The sequence below is a fragment of the Triturus cristatus genome, chromosome 8 (genome assembly GCF_964204655.1).
Source record: "Triturus cristatus chromosome 8, aTriCri1.1, whole genome shotgun sequence".
Lineage (NCBI taxonomy): Eukaryota > Metazoa > Chordata > Amphibia > Caudata > Salamandridae > Triturus > Triturus cristatus.
Genome location: NC_140591.1, coordinates 930,561,177 through 930,579,697, shown reverse-complemented (window position 1 = coordinate 930,579,697; position 18,521 = coordinate 930,561,177). Strand labels below are relative to the sequence as shown.

General features: G+C 41.4%; 1 protein-coding gene across 14 annotated transcripts in view; it reads right to left on the bottom strand.

The window, feature by feature from the left end:
* DMD (dystrophin) overlaps positions 1–18,521 on the bottom strand; it is a 7,596,173-nt gene that overhangs the window by 4,276,414 nt on the left and 3,301,238 nt on the right. For all 14 annotated transcript variants that reach the window (XM_085622447.1, XM_085622454.1, XM_085622449.1 and 11 more), the window contains one exon: positions 5,595–5,765. In XM_085622447.1, coding sequence (XP_085478573.1) covers positions 5,595–5,765 — 171 coding nt within the window. The remainder of the gene's footprint in view (positions 1–5,594; positions 5,766–18,521) is intronic.

Sequence of the window (18,521 nt, the reverse complement as noted above, 5' to 3'; positions counted from 1 at the left end):
GGGGTCAGAAAAATAGGAGGCAAAATGTTTAGGGATAAACCTGCAAAAAGGGCGAGGTACAAAAGTATGTGATTCTTCAATAACTGCTAGACATGAACAATAAATAATCAGATGACATAAGGATTGCTTTTGTGGATTGGATAATGAATGGCAGGAGATATGGTGCTTGACTAGCACATTACCAATGCACTTAAATGTTTGCCTTCATACTGACTTTAAGTTCATCCCTTTTCATGTGAGTTAGGAGGCATCGTAACACTCAAACATAGTGTAACCATTTGAAGAAGCCTGATATCAAATTTAGAATAAGGCATCATTCAACCCCCTTCTATATTTACAGTGGCTGATTGCCACAGGAAATTCAGAAGAGTGAGGGATTTTACATCAATTTTGTTCAAGTCTCTTACTTGACAAGAGTAATGTTTACTCATGGAAGGTAAAATTGATTCCAACAAATACCACCTGCAAATAATGCCTCTAAATTAACACTGAAATTGAAGGTACTTAACAAAATACGCTGAGACAATAGTCTATGTTAGCTATTTTGGAAAGGTCTAGGCAGGATACCCAATGATTAGATTAGTAATGAATTAATGAAAAAAAGTTTTCATCCTGATTTTATATTAGGGAAATCCATTCCCCTTGGTTCTCTGTATGAAATGCTGGCTGTCACGGTGAGTCATGGCTCTCCCCTTTTGACAAGAGGTCACTGGACAGTTTCATAGAATTTCCTGATGGTGCAAACCATAGCTGCAAAAAGAATCTAAAATAACAGTCCTCAGCTCATTTGTGGGATCAGGAGCAGGACTCTGCTGGTTGGTTACCTGTTGACCCTGATAAAGGTTTATATTTGCTTCATGCAGCATTTGTATGGTCCAGTGGATCTATGAGAACAGGAATCAGTTCATAGCTGCACAACTGTCAAAGAAAAGGCAATATGGACAATCTTAAGGAAAGCAAGGCATCTTTGTTTTTCCTTTAAATTGATATTGCTCAGACTTTACCCATTTGGTTTAAAATATTGATAGTTAAGAATATTGCACAATTCTTACATAATTAGTATTTCCAATATGTTGCGTCCACCATATAAGAAACATTGATTAAACGAATACTGAATGTTACACATTAATACAGGTATCCCTTTTTCCTAATAAAATTTCATGTCAATACAGAATTCTCATCTATAGAGCTTTCGTAGTGGGTCACTATTAATAACCTACTATTTTAAATTACAATTACAGTAATCTGAGAAATATCTGTTTTGATATAGTCCATGAGCACTAATGAAGGATTACACCAGCTTTTGAATGGGGCAGATGCCTGCCTGGCTACTTTCCTGTTTAGCCATCGTGATTGGAGTGTACATATGAAAACTGTCAGAATTTTGGCTAATGAACACAACAGCTCACGCCATTCATTTTATAAATGCAGAAGCAGAATCCTCACTGCAAGGCATGGGGAACTCTTTAAGTCATGTGCTTTTAGAAATAGTAATATGCATCATTGATTATGAAATGGTTATCAATTCCCTTTAGCTCATGTATTGGGATAGTTATTTGGTAAGTAATAAAAAGACTTTATATGTATTCCTATATTACTAAATACTGATATCATGCAATATTGTAGATACCATCAATTTCTTATGGTTTGGAACACTTCATAGATTACATTTTATCTTTTCCTGTATATTCTCAGTCTGGTCTACCTAGATCTCACAAGACCATAATATTAAGGCATAAGGGGGAATGGAGTCTTTATGGAAGCTGGTCAGGATTGCAGTTTAATCAAGTCTAGCGAGACTACCCTAAACCCAGGGCGTAATTTCTCCTGATGTGGGAAGTGGAAAACCGGGTTCACCGCATCAATTTTGGCCCATTCTTCATTAATAGATTCCCTTTGCTGATATTTTCACCCAGATCAACACCACAGCGAGTCAAGTAGGAACATACAGTAGGGTCTTTATTGAGAAGGAAAAACGGAAACAGAAATTTGAAATTAAACTGTTTGAAAGGTTGGAAAGATAATAATAGAGGAGTGTGAATGAGTAGGAAAATGCAGTAAGATACTAATGCAGACTAATGCATTAAAAGCCAGTGATTTAACAGTGATTAAGAAATAACTTTCCTCAATGCTCTCAGCATCATCAGAGAAAGTGAATATGTATCTCAAAGGATGAAGTTATTTCTATAATGTTATATAGAAGCAATTTCCAGTCAAAAGCAACGATACCATAGTCACACCTGACTCACCAAGCAGCATGAAATAAAGGTTTCCAGAAAAAAGGTGTGTGCTGACATTAACATTATTATGAAATGCAAATATGTCATGCTTCTATTTTTAGGTTGATTCAGTGGCAGTAGCTTGACTGTAAACATAGACATTTGTGTGGGATTTTGGGGTTACATTATCATGTAAATCATGCACATGCCTGTTCTGCCCCCAGGGCAGACCTACTGAAAAGTCTGAATGACAATCCATTGACTTGTAATCATTGCAAAGGAGAAGCTTTTATGTTTTCAAATATCTTCTGGGATGACATTTGTATAGACTTGTGCTATTAATGTTTTAGTTATTATGTCCCTGTTAAACTCAAAGAGGTATTATAATGTACGTTTTACATCTGGGTGGAACTTTTCAATTTAGTTGATGTTGGATCATGTGGTTCTTCTCCTCCAGCCCATGCAATGACTTGAAACCACAGTAAGGGTAATAGAAATGTGAACATTGAAAAGCAAATCAACCACTGTGTGGCCTTCAAGCAGGAAGAGTCTCAGTGCTAGAGCAAGAGCATCTGGGAAACAGGCAGAACGTGCCACGCCACCCTTTTTAAACACATATGGTTGGATCCAGAACCGCTACTTCCATGTCCAGTCTGTTATTATCAAACATACACTTAAGGGTATCTTTGAAGTTGGCCTCAACAGTCTGTATGTAGAAAGTTATTCGTAAATGCATTTTTGTAAGATACTTCTCTGGATGACAAAACCTAAAAATAAGGTCACCCAGTGTGAAGTGAAAGTTTATTAGAACATTGGAATGTTGAGCACTCCATTGAAGATAATGGAGTTCTCCTGGTATCTAATGGCTTGTAGAAGCGCCTGGAGTATCAACATTACAATGTTTGTTCACAGCTGGGCCTCACGGAGCCAAAGGGGATTTCAACCCCTTCGGGCTCCAGGAGGCCTTTTTTTTTTTTTAACAAATTAGAACATTCTGTCGTCTAGGGATGGAATGTTCTAATATCCTTAGAGCCCTCCGTAGCGGGGTCTACTGGCCATTAAAGGCCCACTCCTTTGCTAAAGACCCTTGTCTACGGCTAGGGCCTTTAATGCTGGAGCAGGCCTTTAATGGCCGGTAGAGCCTGCTACAGCGGGCTCCACGGCTAAATCATCCACTGATCATGTTTTGGCAGAAATGTTGGGAAAATCTTAATTTAAACTGTGCAAAATCTAGGACTCTAACAAATGGAATCACAATGTTAATTAAAAAAATTCTTACAAAATGAAAAAGACCTAATAAATACATTAGTTAAATGTATGTCATTTTGACAGGTAAATTAGAAGCTAAGCAATTATTTTTATTTACACTTCGTTATTGATTTAGATATTTTAACTGCTGTATTAAAGGTGAAAATGCAATTTAATGAACAGAAGCTAGCCCGGAAATCTCTTAAAGTATTGATTCGAGCCCATTGACACGTCAAGATCTAAGGCAGTGTTTTTCCCCTGCACACCTATTTTGGCCATCGCAATATATTCCATGAATATTACCTTTACCATCCACCCTTTTTTCCTCCCAAAATGTTCATTTGCATTGTAAAAAATGATATTGTGACTATGTACGCAATATATTATTGCTTTGAGATAAATGTATTCCAAATGCAGGCTGGGGAGCTATAAAACGTAGCTAAAGTAGTAAGAATCAGAATCAGAATAAGCTTTATTCGGTAAGATAATTTGCAAACCATAAAAGCATGAACAATTTAACATGTAGACATTTGTATAAAAAACACATGAGTTAAAAAAAGAGATACAATTTAAGAATGACCAGTGTGACCGATACAATACAAAGTCTGTGCAGAGTCGCAAGCTTAAAAAAGAGATTGATCGGTTTGTTATAATTTTCATTGGATAGTCATAAATGACCCCCCAGCGTTGACCCATTCGAAAAATATGTGCAAAATCGCAATCATGGAATGGAAATTAGTCAGTTTATTATCATTTGTCTTTACATGGTCATGGTTTGTTTATTTTATTGCTCTGAAAGACGGTAATGGTATGCGTTGTAAAGGTAGTATGCGATATAATGGAATGCGTTGTAAAGGTAGTTTTTAAAAATGCGTTGTAGTGTCATGCGTTGTAATGGAATGCGTTGTAGTGGATGTTGCGTTGTAAAAAATGCGTTGTAAGTGCATGCGTTGTAAAAGTGTGCGTTGTAACGTCATACATCCGGAAAAACTGATCCATGACAGATTAGCAGTATGTCCACATAAAACGCTTTTACATAGAGTCATCCTAAAAATGTACATGGATCCGAATCTTCTGAACTTCCATTGGACTTTCCAGAATTAAAGCTTAATTTCATATTTGGTTTTCTAAAGGAATATAACTCAAATATACTACACATACCTTTGTAACAATTTCAAACACTTGGCTAGTGGGTTTGGTGATGTGCTTTCAGGTCTCCCTAAATATCATATCTGTGTATTTAACAGGTAACTCGCTAGTGGGAATTAAATATACAATCCAATCTAACAGTTCATGTATGAAGAAACTCTGGCATCACCTTTCGATCCATTACAAAGCAAGTGCATGTTTTAAGTAGGAGCAATGAGTGCGTTTTGGCTAATGAAAGAACTTTTGCGGGTATGGGTCAAGCAGGTGAAAAGCATTTTAAAGACTATCAATAAAAAAAAAATGTTGTAAGGACAGAAATAATATTCTATTACCAGTGAGGGTGCAGCTTGGAATGTTTCATTGTGTTCATGTGTATTCCGACTTTATCTTTTTGAAAGTTTTCGTATGAATTACATATGAAGTGCATATATTCTTAATTGCATTGCTATTGCGTAATTTCAAAGTTACTATATTATTTTTAATTTAATTTCAAAATTGTCTCAAAGCCCAAAAAACAGCAATTATGTCGACCCATATTGCTAAAAGGTATTGATCTGTATTCATCCGAACCCTTACAAATATAACTAATTATTAGATTAAAATAGCATATGTCATTTGAGATTAACAATGAAATCTGCAGGTTCCTCACAACAGTTCGTATCTAATTATATTTTTGAGTATAACTATCTGCTCTTAAATCATGACTGCAAATCAACACTGTGCCTTTAGAGGAAACGTGCATTTCACATTGAGAATAAATGTTAAAGAAACTGGCGGGAAAATAATAACAGATGAAACTTGATACACCCTCCTGAAAAGGTGCTTCACAATGTAAGATCCCATGAAAATGTGTCTCGAAACAAGACCTGGACTCCCCTTTACTATGTGTCGTATGAATACATTAGCGAGGATCATAATATAAGGCTGAGCCGGCAGCTACCTCAATCAAGGTAGTGAGCACATGCACACATTGTTTACCTTGCTCCAGGCAACCTCTGCTTCTAGATTCATGGGCATCCCTTCCGCTGCCGATCGCTTTGTCAATTCCGAATCTGTCACTGACAGCCATTCTGTCAGAGTACTCATTTCTTTTCGTAGCTTTCGGGACAATTTCAAACATTTCTCCAAAGTCTGCTTTCCTTCCGTCACCTGCAGAGAAGAAATATATTGATTTTAATGTTTGTCTAGACTAGATTTTCCTATAAGATTCTTATATTTTTTAACAAAGAAATCTTATCTGAATGTTTTACCTGCATTTACACTCTTCTCCGCTTCGCATTGTACAGCAAGTTTTGTAATATTCCATTTACGTCATAATAATATTTCACCACAGATGTGCTTTAGTTATGCCAGCAAATAATGGCGTTTAACCTACTTAGCAAAGTAAATAATTATGGGGCCGAGAACCAGACCTCCTACATTGGAGGGTGTGGCCAGGCAACATGGCTGACAAGACGCACCCTTGGACAGCTCTAGCAGAAGGGAATACAAGCCTGCCTTATCCTGTGCCATCAGCGGCCCTGACTTGAGCTGCTCCGGTTATCGCTTGCATAGGGGATCCTTTTGGTGCCCTGACAGTGAACTGGAAACAGCAACAGGGCCCCCACCACCCGACTGACGATTGGGGGCATCAGGGCCGCGGACACTGGGTGGCCTGAGAGGTTGCGCTGCTGGCTCCTGACGGTGCAGGCCCGGGCCCAATTCTCACCCCTGATACTGTGATGCTGCAGAGGGCCGCCCTTGGGGAGGTGGCGGATTCCTGTGGTGTGATATCCAGCACCGAATCGATGCCTCCCAGAGGCGACAGAGAGTGGTGCGGACTGCCAAGGCCTAAATAAAATGGCAGCACCCAGCTGCTGAATTTTGTGGGCATCACCGTGCAGGTGAGATGCAAGACCCGGGCTTGGGCCTCATCTGTGGTTGAAGTGTTGGCGCTCCCCTTTCCCCCTCCCAGAGGACCCTGGGGAGACAGGTCATCCAGCCTACTGATGCTGTGTATGCGAGACCTGCGGCTGAAGGAGAGATCGGAGGCTGAAGTGCAACCTATACTACCGATCATAGGTCAGGGAGGTCAAATAGTGCATACCCAGATGGCCAGTCACTTGATCCGACTCATGGGTGGGCTTTGGGACAGGGCAGTAAAACGTGTTATCTGCTACACGCATTATGCCCCAGATTTGGATATTTGGCTACAGCGCCCATTTGACCGAATAGCTGACTATATGGCAGTTAATAGATGGCAGCCAGGGGGCAGCATAATGTTATCGGACTTATACCCAGAGGGCCACTTTGTCAATATGCAGGAGGCTATGGCCTCTTTTGGTATAGGAGGGGGGCAGGTTTTCCAATATGCCAACATTGCTGGCACTGCTATCCTTCCCTGATGCTCCTGACCCTACACAAACCCTGGTAACGTTGCTGTCTATGGCAGAGACACTGACTTATTTCACATACATATTCACATATATATAGGGGCCAACGCGTAGACCAGAGGCTACCATGTCTGCATGTGGAGGAGGCCTGGCAGACAGCCAGTGACGACCCTATTACCCCCACAGATTGGCAGAAAATCCATGCTGGGGTCCATAAAGTCTCGACTTGATCTAGATTCCATCAGATCCAATATAACATGGTACACATGACCTGCATGTCCCATATGAGTTTGCATTCCATATATCCAGCTAGGGACCCACGTTGTCCTCGCTGCGGAGTATTGAATGCAGCTTTTCTACACGTTATGGCACTGTGATGACATTGTGCCTTTCTGGACAGAGGACCCGTCAACTATGAAACATATTACGGGGTGGTATGTCTCTAAGCGGATTCTTCAATGCCGATTGGGGCAGATTCCTGACAATCCCAAAAATCCCTGAGCGTGAGGAATACGCTCCTGGGGCTCATTATGTCCAGGGGGCGCATAGTGATCAGTTGGATTGACCCCCAGCCCCCATAGGTCATGGCCTGGAAAATGACCTCATCTAGTGGGTAGGTGCTGAAGAGGCACACATGAAAAAGACACACATAGATGCTGAGGCTCTCTTAGACAGTCTCCTTAAAGGTTGTGTTGTATCCTCAGCCCAGTAGGGGCTTCCTGTATCTGTACGTCTTTTTGGAGAGGCACTGTGACCTTAATGAATCTGTATCCTTGCTTATTGATGGTATAATGTGTCTGTAAGACAGTGTGGGAGGGTGTGGGTGAGGGGCACGGAGTTGATTTATATTTACGAGTTTGCAGTCAAAACACATGCATGGCGGTTCGATGACTGTGGCAGAGACCAGACAAGGGGAACGGAAGGGCATTTGTGATATATGAATGTGGGTTAATGAGACCTGTTTCCCATTTTTTATTTACTTTGTGGTGCTCTGGATTGCTGTACTGCCTGTTGACCGACCAATGAAAATTGAAAATAAATACTGAAAAAAAATACCTCTTACTTTATTAGGTGCATGCCCATTAGTGGATACGATTCACTGAGGGTTGTACGTAAGTTGAGGTCTGATTGCCTTGCCTTTACTTGCCAGAGGCAAGGGCAGCATCTTTACGCCCTTGCACAAATGGATCTTTCATGCCAGGGGCAGGTGTTTGCAGTGAAGGGGCAGCTGAGAAGGACAAACAAGCGAGTAGCAGACTAGAAACAAAGAAGATTCCGTCAAGATAGGTTTATTTGTAGGAGTAACACCTCAACGAGCAACTGGTGGCACACAGTAGGTGACAACTGACAAATTCTTTAAACACAAACATTCCTAAGGAGAGCAAGCATTGAGAATGCAATAGGTCTTGCCTTTGATTAATGTAAAGCCGTTTGCTTTGCTAATGGTATTGTATAGCAAAGCAAATGGCTTTAACTTAATAAAAGGCGAGACCTATTGCATTTTTAATGCTTGTTTTGAAGACTGTCTCACGCCTGGATGTCAAGGGCACCTGCTGGGAGACTGATGTACAAACAGGCATAGTCTCATAATCTAGAAACTGTGCAAACAAGCACTGTATCAATGCCAGACGGACATCAGCCTCGGGATTCAGCAAGAACCACAGAAAACAACAAAATTGCAATTACATGGGACATTCCAACCCCAACCGATGAAACCGATTGCAGCCAGTAGTGCACAACTATGGCTATGATACAGAGAGAGGAGTCCAAACAGTGCTCAGCACACAGAAAGGCACACAGTGATGAAAGACACAGCAAGTCAACTTGCGATTTATGAATCACAGGTGCAACAGTGTTAATTGAGAAATGATTAAAGGACAAAGAAGATAGGCTGCTCACTCACACGGATGAGAACAGACAAACCACAAAAAGATATATTTGGCTCCCCACATGTAATATCAAAAGTGCTTAGACAGCATGTAAGAGATTAATGCTGAACAACATTCAAAGATGCCCTTACTGAGGAATAAAGTGTTCTTGCCATTAACTGCATGCAAAAACATACGCAATATAGAGGCACTAACCTCCCATAAGCCTTTTAAAAGCAGATTACTCACAGCAGATTGCGCACAGAAGATGAGTGCATGCTACTGCTATCTCTGCAACAGAGGGCAGACTTTGGGCCAGTACGCAAGACCCTTAAGAAGCGTGCATCGCAGCTGCCTTGGCTATACTTGTTTAGTGGGCACATCGTAGACTTCTATAAAACTGCTACCATTATCTGTGGTACAGTTATCTCCTTCACCACTATCACCATTTCCCCTCAAAGTCACACCCACTATCCACGCCAGCACCGCTGCCCCCCTGCGTGCTCCCAAGCACACATGCACAATCACGCTCACCCCCCTACAGCCCTTCGCCCACCACTAAAGTGACCGCCGCCATCACTTTGCGTCACTAACATCTTTACTGCTCTCACCACCTAACCTACAAAACTGCAGAGTCCCGGGAAGCACCTGTGGGTGCCTTTGGGATGTAAGCACTATATCAACTTGTTATCGACGTGAGAAGCAGAAAGGCTCGGTCCGCGCTCGCAAACTTGTGGCCTGTATACAGAGATCTCGTCATCAACGCCTACTCTAAACTACCCCGGAATAGCACCCTCACTATCGGGACTGATTCCTTTATTTCTATTATGTGAAAACGGACATGATGCTCTTCGCTGTTCATTGTGAGCTAAAGCGACCGAGATACAACGTGCTTGCCGCTATATCCGCAGCAGAGATTGTTCGGGTGGTTAATGCACCTGCTGCAGCTGTCCATAAGCCTGCAGGTGTAAAGGCTTATATCCGGATATTGTGAAAATTGGTACCACTGAGTTAGATTAAAATAGCAACTGATGTTTAAGAAGAAACCTGGTAAGAAAGAAGGAGTGAGGAAGAAGGAAAAGATTGGCGGTGAAAGTCTGGAGGGAAAGAAGTAGAGAGAAAAGAAAGTAAAGTAGGAATAGAAGCATGGTGGGGAGGGAAGGGATAAGAAATAAAGTAGGAAGGAAGTAAAGAGTAGTGAAGAGGAGAAAGGATGGAGACAAGCAGCATATGGAGAGGGTCTCAGAGCGAGGGGCTGTGCCTAGCACACTCACATGCAAGATACTCAAGACCTGGGGCGGGCATGAGTTGGTTGCTGGTACTCCAGCCTGTCGTCCCTGCCCCGCCCGCTCAGCACCCACCTTCAAAAGCCTTCAGGGGTGCTGTACACCCACCGCTTCCTACAACAAGGGAAAGTGAAAGAGCACCATGCACGAGCTGTAGGCACGGCATGAGCGTGCACATCGGCGTGGCCTGCAGCTCGTGCCCAGTGACGGCGCCTGAATAAATGCTGCCCCAGGGAGGGGGCCGCCAAAGCGCCCAAAACACAAAATAAAAAATCAGTGCAGGAAGTCCGGCGGGAGCCCACCCCGTCTTCGTGAATGCTGCATGGTGTGGCCAAAGCAGCATTTTAGGCGGGGCTCCTGTGAGCAAGACGGAGCCCCGCGTGTTGCTGCAGTGACCGGCTGAAGACAGAGACCAGCCGAGGAGCAGCGCAGAGTCCCCACATGAGCCGGTAAGTGGGGTGAGGCAAGCTGTAAGTGTAAAGCGCACCGCGCTTGGAGCTCGCATGCTTTATACTGCCAATAAATTACAAAAAACGCTTTGTTTGTTGTAGAAATGTTTCTAAAGCTGGCACGCGAAATGCTTATATGGTGGAGTACTAGGGTTTAGAAGTGTGTGATTTATTGAATTTGCAGTTTAAAGCTCGCGTGCTCATTAAAAAAAAGGGATATTGCATGAGGCTAGCGAGGACGGAAGGGGAGAGATGTGCACACCGCGTGGCTGTACGTGCGCGCTCACAGGCTCCAATCGCAAATCGCCCTGCGCGTGCCCATCTCCTGTCCCACTTCCGAGGCAAGTCAGCAACAAGAGATCTCGCTGGCGACAGCGCTTTCGCGCTGCGTTCGCCAGGCGAGACCTAAAAAGGAACCTAACAACAAATGGCAACGTTACAGCTCCCAGTTTATCCAACATTCTACATCCAGCTACTAGATGGGTTTTCCCTGCACAAAAAACTAATAAAACTACGTACTTTGATGTTCATTAGAATTACATTTAACAAGGGAGAATGCTAAATTAAACAAAATACAAACAGTATATTTATTATACTATAATGCACTTAAATAACGGTTTACTGCCTGTTTCCTGACAACCTTTCACACTGATAAACACAACAGTTATAATTATACCACACCCAAAAATCATACCCTGAAATGCTTAGGTAATTTCTTTAACCTATTACTACATCTTACTTGACCACTGTTTGCAATTATGGCGGTTTCCTGCGCGCATTGAGAACTCTGCTTGCTGGCCATTGTCCGGGGTGGGGCTTTGTCCCTCAGACTTCAGTTTGGTTGGGTGGGGCCAGGAGGTGTCCACAAAAGTGCCAAACAAGTCTCACAGCACGGAAAGTACCTGGGCTTCCGCCCAGGGTGAAGATTTGGCAATGAGCAGGCCCCTCTACACCTGTCTACGGCAGAACGAGACTGGGCCGGGCCCAACTTCTTGGCCCTGGCTCTGTTTTGTCTCAGCCTTTGATTTTTGTGGTTTGGCTTCCTACTATTTTTTGATCTGCCTTGTTACATTGGACATGCTGCCCAGGAAGTAAGTGGGAATCGCACGTCTGCATTTTTGTTGGCAATGCATGGTCTTATCTTTCTCCTTTGAATTTCAACCAGGATATATGTACAATATACTGCACAAGGGGCCAAGTACTACAACCCAATGCACTATCAGATAGAACTTATCTACTGCCAAGGGCAAGCGCAAGACTTAGAGTGCGAAGCCAGAAGCGGATATAAAATGCACTATGATAGACTCTTTTTTTGCATGAGCTATGGGAGTCATCTTAAAGGAGACTAACCTACCAGAGCACTGTCTATCTCTAGCCTTGGCAGGGCCAAGTGAGCTTGTGGAGGCAACTGAGGGGTCTATGACCATGATCAGTCTTGTTGGGGAGCAGAATCTGGTAGAGAGACATAGTATTAGTTAGGCTCCGGAAGATCTTGTACATCAGCAACCTCCTATTGTACCAGTGGCAGCCCCTCCCACTATGGCCTCCATTTCTTCAGTTTTTTCACCAGCATCCAAACATAAAAGGAAGAGCTGAAGGGTTGTTGCTGTTAGCCCATGCCCCCTTGTTTCCCCCGACCCGGTCTGTAGTGGCACAGACAATCCCTCTGAATGGGTCATTTTGGGCTCCTATTTTGGGTAAATTATTGGGCATTATTAAAGATTAATTGTCACCACAGAAGAAGAGAAGTTGGACAAGCTAGAAGAAGGAAAAATCGAAAAAGTAACCTCTATCTGACAGAACATGACAAACATGAGCATGACTAAACCACCACAGTGAAGCCTTCCCTTTCGAGCATGGGGCAGAATAATTCCATCTCTACTTTGGGTTAATCTCGACTTTCTGGCAGGGCTCTTTCTGGGGCTTGCATAATACCAGGGCCGATTCCACAGGCTCTGTGGTAGGGTGCGATCAGGGGTTGATCTAGGGCTCCAAATACCACAGTATCTAAATATGCAGCAGTCAACAGCTACACTTAATTCCCACTTGATTCACCTACCACTCACAGATACCCAGCCACAGACTCCAGTAGTGCACCGTGTTAATTCTAATAGTGGCCCAGTTACAATCAATTTGCGACCAGCTAGGTCACCCTATTTTGCTCTCATGGTCAATGTACCCCCCTTGAATCTGGGATCAGGTGAAACCTCAGAATCTTTGAAGAATAAAGTTGCTCACTGGCTTAATGTGAACCCTATATTCCCGTCTGGCAGAGCACATCAAATGCTGCTAACAAGGAGAGTGGGATGGATTGGGCCCTTGACTAAAGTGATTAAGGGGGACTACATTGTTATCATCTTCCAACATCCAATCTTTGCCGGTGAATCTCTGGCAATGTCTGTGTCGTCCTACCCTTTTGTTAGAAACATGGCTCTCCATTGGGTTTCAAACTTTGGTCACCCAACATGACCTCAATATAAAGATCTATGAACAGATTTGTATTATCACTTCTCTCTTCATAGCTCTTAACTAAAACCATGTCTCTCAGCTCTTCTCTTATGTTTACATCTTCCTCATCTTGAGCATCATCATCTATTTTAAATAAGACTAATGACTGCTGTTTAGTTTTAGAAGATTGACACACCTTTGCAAAATGTCCCAGTTTGTTGCATAATCTGCAAGTCAAGTTTTTAACTGGACAACAAAAACATACATTTTGCTGGGAAAAAAATGTGTTAGGTTTGTCCACCTGCTTGTTATCTTGAACGCTTTTATCCCCACTTGTCTTAACAAGAGCAACTGATTCAGCTCTTCTACCTTCTAGCTCTTTGGCTGGCAACTGCGAGGTCTCGATGCTTTCAGTTGTTTTAATGGTATCCTCCAATGAGTGGTTACCCATTGATAATAACATTTGTTTGATCATTTGGCCTTTGCAATGACATATAAACTGATCTCTTATGAACTGATCAGCAAATGTTTCACATTGGCACTCTGCAATGAGTCTCCATAAGGCTGTTATATATGTATCTACATCCTCACTTGGATTTTGAATTCTTTTAAAGTATTTATGACAAATAACAACCTGACTTGTTGCATCAAACCTAGTCTGCAATTATTTTACAGTCTCTTGATATACATCTAACTTTTCTCCTTCATCCATTTCTATTTCAGGTAGATGTTTCAGTATGTCTCTGTCCTAAAAAGCTAACACATGAAGAGGTAATTGAAACGAAGTGCCCCAATTGCACCTCAAACCAATGCTTTCCTTTTATTGGAGGATCACCTGGCATTTCTAAGAAATATATAGGGGGATTTACAGCCTGTATGTTTGCTCTCTGGATTTCCTCATACAAATACATGTGTCCCCCTTTTGTATTTAGGTGTGGTGACAGAGACAATTCTAAATAGTCTAGATGTAATTTGCACGAGTAACCACTCAACAAGCTGCCGGTGGCACACAGTAGGCAGCAACTGACAAATTCTTTAAATACAAACATTCCTAAGGAGAACATGGAACCTGACCACAAACGGCAACTTTCCAGTTACCAGGTTATCCAACATTCTACATCCAGCTACTACAATGTGGTACAAGGAAGTACCTCAGAATGCAGGAATTTTAAGAATTGCCTCAAGTAGTAATAATTCAAAGTATTGGGTGCACATATGCAACCCCAAGTGGATGAAGACCCTTACATTCAGTTCAGTTTAAAGAGTAAGGAAATAATTAGGATGCTAGCGCTTAATGAAAATGTATTTGTTCGTGCTTCCGGAAGCCAAAGCCTCAGTAGGAGCACGGCTACACGCACGCCCAACTTTCGGCGAGCTAATTCCGGCTTTATTGGCGAACCCGTACAGCAATATCTGTATCCCATGGGGGTCTCGCAACAGTGGGTCCACTCCCCTTTGAGACCCAATGGACTCTCTTTGGTGATGTACTAATTTTACTGTCACCCACTATGTAGTAGAGATTATTTTGAGCACTCTCTCACTTGGTCCTGAAGAATTGCCACCGACCCGTTTGGGCACAGGGCAAGAAACATGTCGACCTTTCTATTTCCCTGGGGAGCATCATAATCCCCTTGGGGTTCACCGATTTTAATTAGGCTGGTATACCACCAGAATAAAATTGTTCCTTGATTGGCAATACCATACCTATTTTAACCCACCACACCACTACTCACTACACGTGTTGCACCTACCCCCACGCACCCATACGGCTGTCTCTAAAAAGATCTCCGAAAAAGAGCCCCTTCGCGGGAGCCCGTCGGGCATTGCAGCGCCGGCCCGACGAGGAGCACAGCCCTATGATGAAGCATGACACCTTGCTAGGTGTGTGAGGGCATTCTATAGAGACTAATCGCTCTCCCCCCCCTCTCTCCCAGAGGAACTGCACTCCTGGTTTTGTTGATATTAGTTTAGGTCACTGGAAGATTTGTAAGGAGTTTGTCTCATGCGGTTGGATATCTAGCTTGACACTTAACACCCATTGCCCAAACCCTTATGAAAAGGTCTTTCTTTCCATTTACATCAATAGCATGAAAGATCAGTCTGAGCCTCAATTGTCCGTAAAGGAGGCAATGCTCTTAATTTATACTATGATGCACAGGATATTTTAGCTACCATGGTGTTCTGAGGTAAACAGACAACTCAATCCCACATCGTTGCTACAATAGGGTAAATGTTAAACTAAATTGGGTTAGATAAGTCAAAAAATTCAAAAGCAAATCTGATAACATTAGTTCCCCTAGAAACTGAATAAAGGTGATTTACTACAACAAGGGAAATGTTATATCTCTTATCAATCTTTTAAGTTCTTAAGAATATATTAACGTTATAAAACAAGAATTTTAAATCACAGTTAAGTTCCATCCCAGTGAGTGGTCCATAGATTTCCTAAACAAGAAGCATGTGTCAGTCTAAGCTAAAAGTGTTGAGGAGGATAACCCCTTCATCTGCAGAATGACAAACAAAGTTATTGGTTAAAATATTGGAAGAAAAACATAAAGTTATTGGTTAAAATAATGGAACAAAAGTACGCTGACTACAATCCGATTCTGTAAATGTTCAATCTCAGAATGTGTTATTGTTCCTGTTATTACAATCTACAGTAAAAACCTCCATGTTATAGAAGCTCTCCATTAGGTACATTAAGGGCACAAATGACAATATAATTGCAGGTGGGAGGGGATTTATAATTAATAAAGGCTTCCACTTCGTCATTTACAACTACCTGCCAGCCAAGTCAACTCTAGGCTTCTTCCTTAATATATGCCATAAAGTGAAACATAAAAATTAGGAGAGAACTTGTTGCAGGAGTTCTATTTTGTCCACCTTTCACTTTATTCCTGAACTAAATCGTATCACAAATAATGATTTTAGATTAATTAATTGTTTCCTATCTACAAGTGTAACAAGGCTGAGTAGGGGAAACTTCTATCAAGTCTTTGGTAGTAAGGCTTTTTGTGAGTCTTCGAAACCTTTTGTCTGAAAATACTCTGCTCATTGATGAAGGCATTGCAGTTGAACCAGCGCAAAATAACTTCATGCATTTGTAGAGGAGTAGTTTTCAAACTATTTGTACACATGTGGTGCAGTGCCAGTGCTGCAGGTTCCTAGTGTGAAACATGCATTGGCTTCAGAGCTCGGCCAAGGAACTATGGCTCTTTGGGTAGCGCATGAGTTTTACCATGTCCTGCTGAAAGAGATGATAGACGTCACATCCTTTATCCTCGGTGGCAAATCAACATGTAGAGATAGAAAGTGCAGATCACCAAAAGTATGTTATTTTAACTATACTTTGTTTAGATCTTGATAGTCTGATTAATTCTTTGTAATTGTGCAGCAGCCATTTAATTGCAGTGCAACATGTTTCTGAAGACTATATTTGATCTAATAGTTATTGTTTTATTGATCTTGTGCGCCTTGGCAGCAAATCCGGAATTTGGAGTCATCCAGAAGTAATGTTAGTTGGTGAGAAGCGATATAAATATTCAAAACCCACTCCAGAGAAGGACACTGTCATGGGGCATTTTGAATTATTTACAATGTCCATCACAGTGATCTGTGTCCCTCTACCTCTAATTTTGAAATGCCCATCATAGTGATCTTTATCTAGCTACCTCAAATTCTGGGAGATTGTTGGGCACATTTCTTTTAGGAAAATCTAAGGGTCATATTTAATACCACATTCTAAGGAGACAAGTTGATATGACGTACACATTTAAATTATAACAGCAAAAACTCTATAGATTACATATTTATCAGAGTGTACCATTTTTATATACAAGAAGATTTTGAAGTCAATCTTAGGGGCCATCTTCTTCTGAGTGCTGTTTTCAAAATCTTGAAGATATTTTGGGCTAGAATCAGGTGTAGATTAGAACGCAGATATGTACAAAGCAAATGATTCTTCCCAGTGCCAGGGACTTTGGTAAGACTGAAGGCACAAAGGATGGTCTTGTCATACCTAGCGTTCATAATCCCTGGCCTAGTGTGGGTGAAGGTTGCAATATATGAGATAAAGTACTTTGTGCTGTACATGATATTCACTGAGGTGTTCTGTGACTATTTAGAGGAAGAAGGCTGAAAGTTGAGTTCCTTTATAAGATCATTGATCTAAGAGGTGACTTGAGAATTTCTTTTAACATATGAAAGATGGCATTTTATCCTACATGACCATAACATTGCCATTCATTCATAAAGCTCAAATCCTATTTTCTCTTGCTCGTTCTTTTGAATGAGCATGGCTATAAATATGTAAAATACCTGTGGAACCTGTAGCTCCTTAACATGCAGCCAGTAGTTTCTTGTAACACATACCATATGCAGATCAAAGCAATTTCTCTTCTAACATCATAAAGGTTTATTTATGAACTACAGCGATTTTACTTTCTTATAATGAACTATGGCGCAGCAAAAAATCAACATATTGCCAGGTGAAGATCTCTTCTACTAATGACTGCTTTTCAGGAACACAGTTCAAAAGATCTGGTTGTTCTCAGCAGGCATTTCGACGTCACAACTTAACTGTTAACTGGTATTTGCTTTGAGCAGCTATGCGATTTTCTTATTACAGGTGATTAGTGATGTCATAACGACGAAAATATGAAAATTAGAGGCAGAAAGTATCATACAACAGATGCAGACTCCCTTATATTATATAGCCATTATGACTATCCATGATATCATTAGCAGCAACTGTAAGCATCCAGTGTCTGAGGATGGTATCAAGGGTAGTCCACTGAATAATGTCTCATTTGACAGTGACGGCAGAAAAATTAGATGTGATGATAGACTAGTTTTGTAAAATGTTCTTAAATAAGGGCATATGGTCATCTATAGGCTTTTAAAAAATATGTAGCTAATTGAAGTAAAAAGCATGAAAACCCATTAAATTGTTGGCACATATTGCAGCAAACCATAGGTATCAGCAAACTGTCACATTTAGAATATAGGCATGCATGTGAAAGAAATTAGCTGGATGTTTCATATTTCATCATTTCATAATGGACCAGTCGAGTATAAAGAAAGTTAGAATTATAAGCACTACCCTGGTAAGCCTCTGTGTCAGAAAAAATGCTTAATTAAGATTATTGACAGTTAAAATCCGAGCAGCACTTGTCTCTTTACTATGAACTTTGTTATGCAAAAATGCCCATCAGTAGGCAACTTTCCTGAAACCTCATTATATTCAAATTGTTCAGAAAGGCCAGACCACTGATTCGTGATGTGGCGCCTTAATCAACTATAAGAGAAAAAGGAATGTATCAGGTTCTTATTTATTAGTATTGCTGCTTGAAAGAATTTCTATAGCATTTGGAACATTGAGCTGGTCATCTAAGAAAACTGGACATGTCATAATGAGGTGATGCCATGGAGCAGGCCAAGCTCAAACCAATCACTGGGGACAATCACTGGTTAGCAGGTGTAA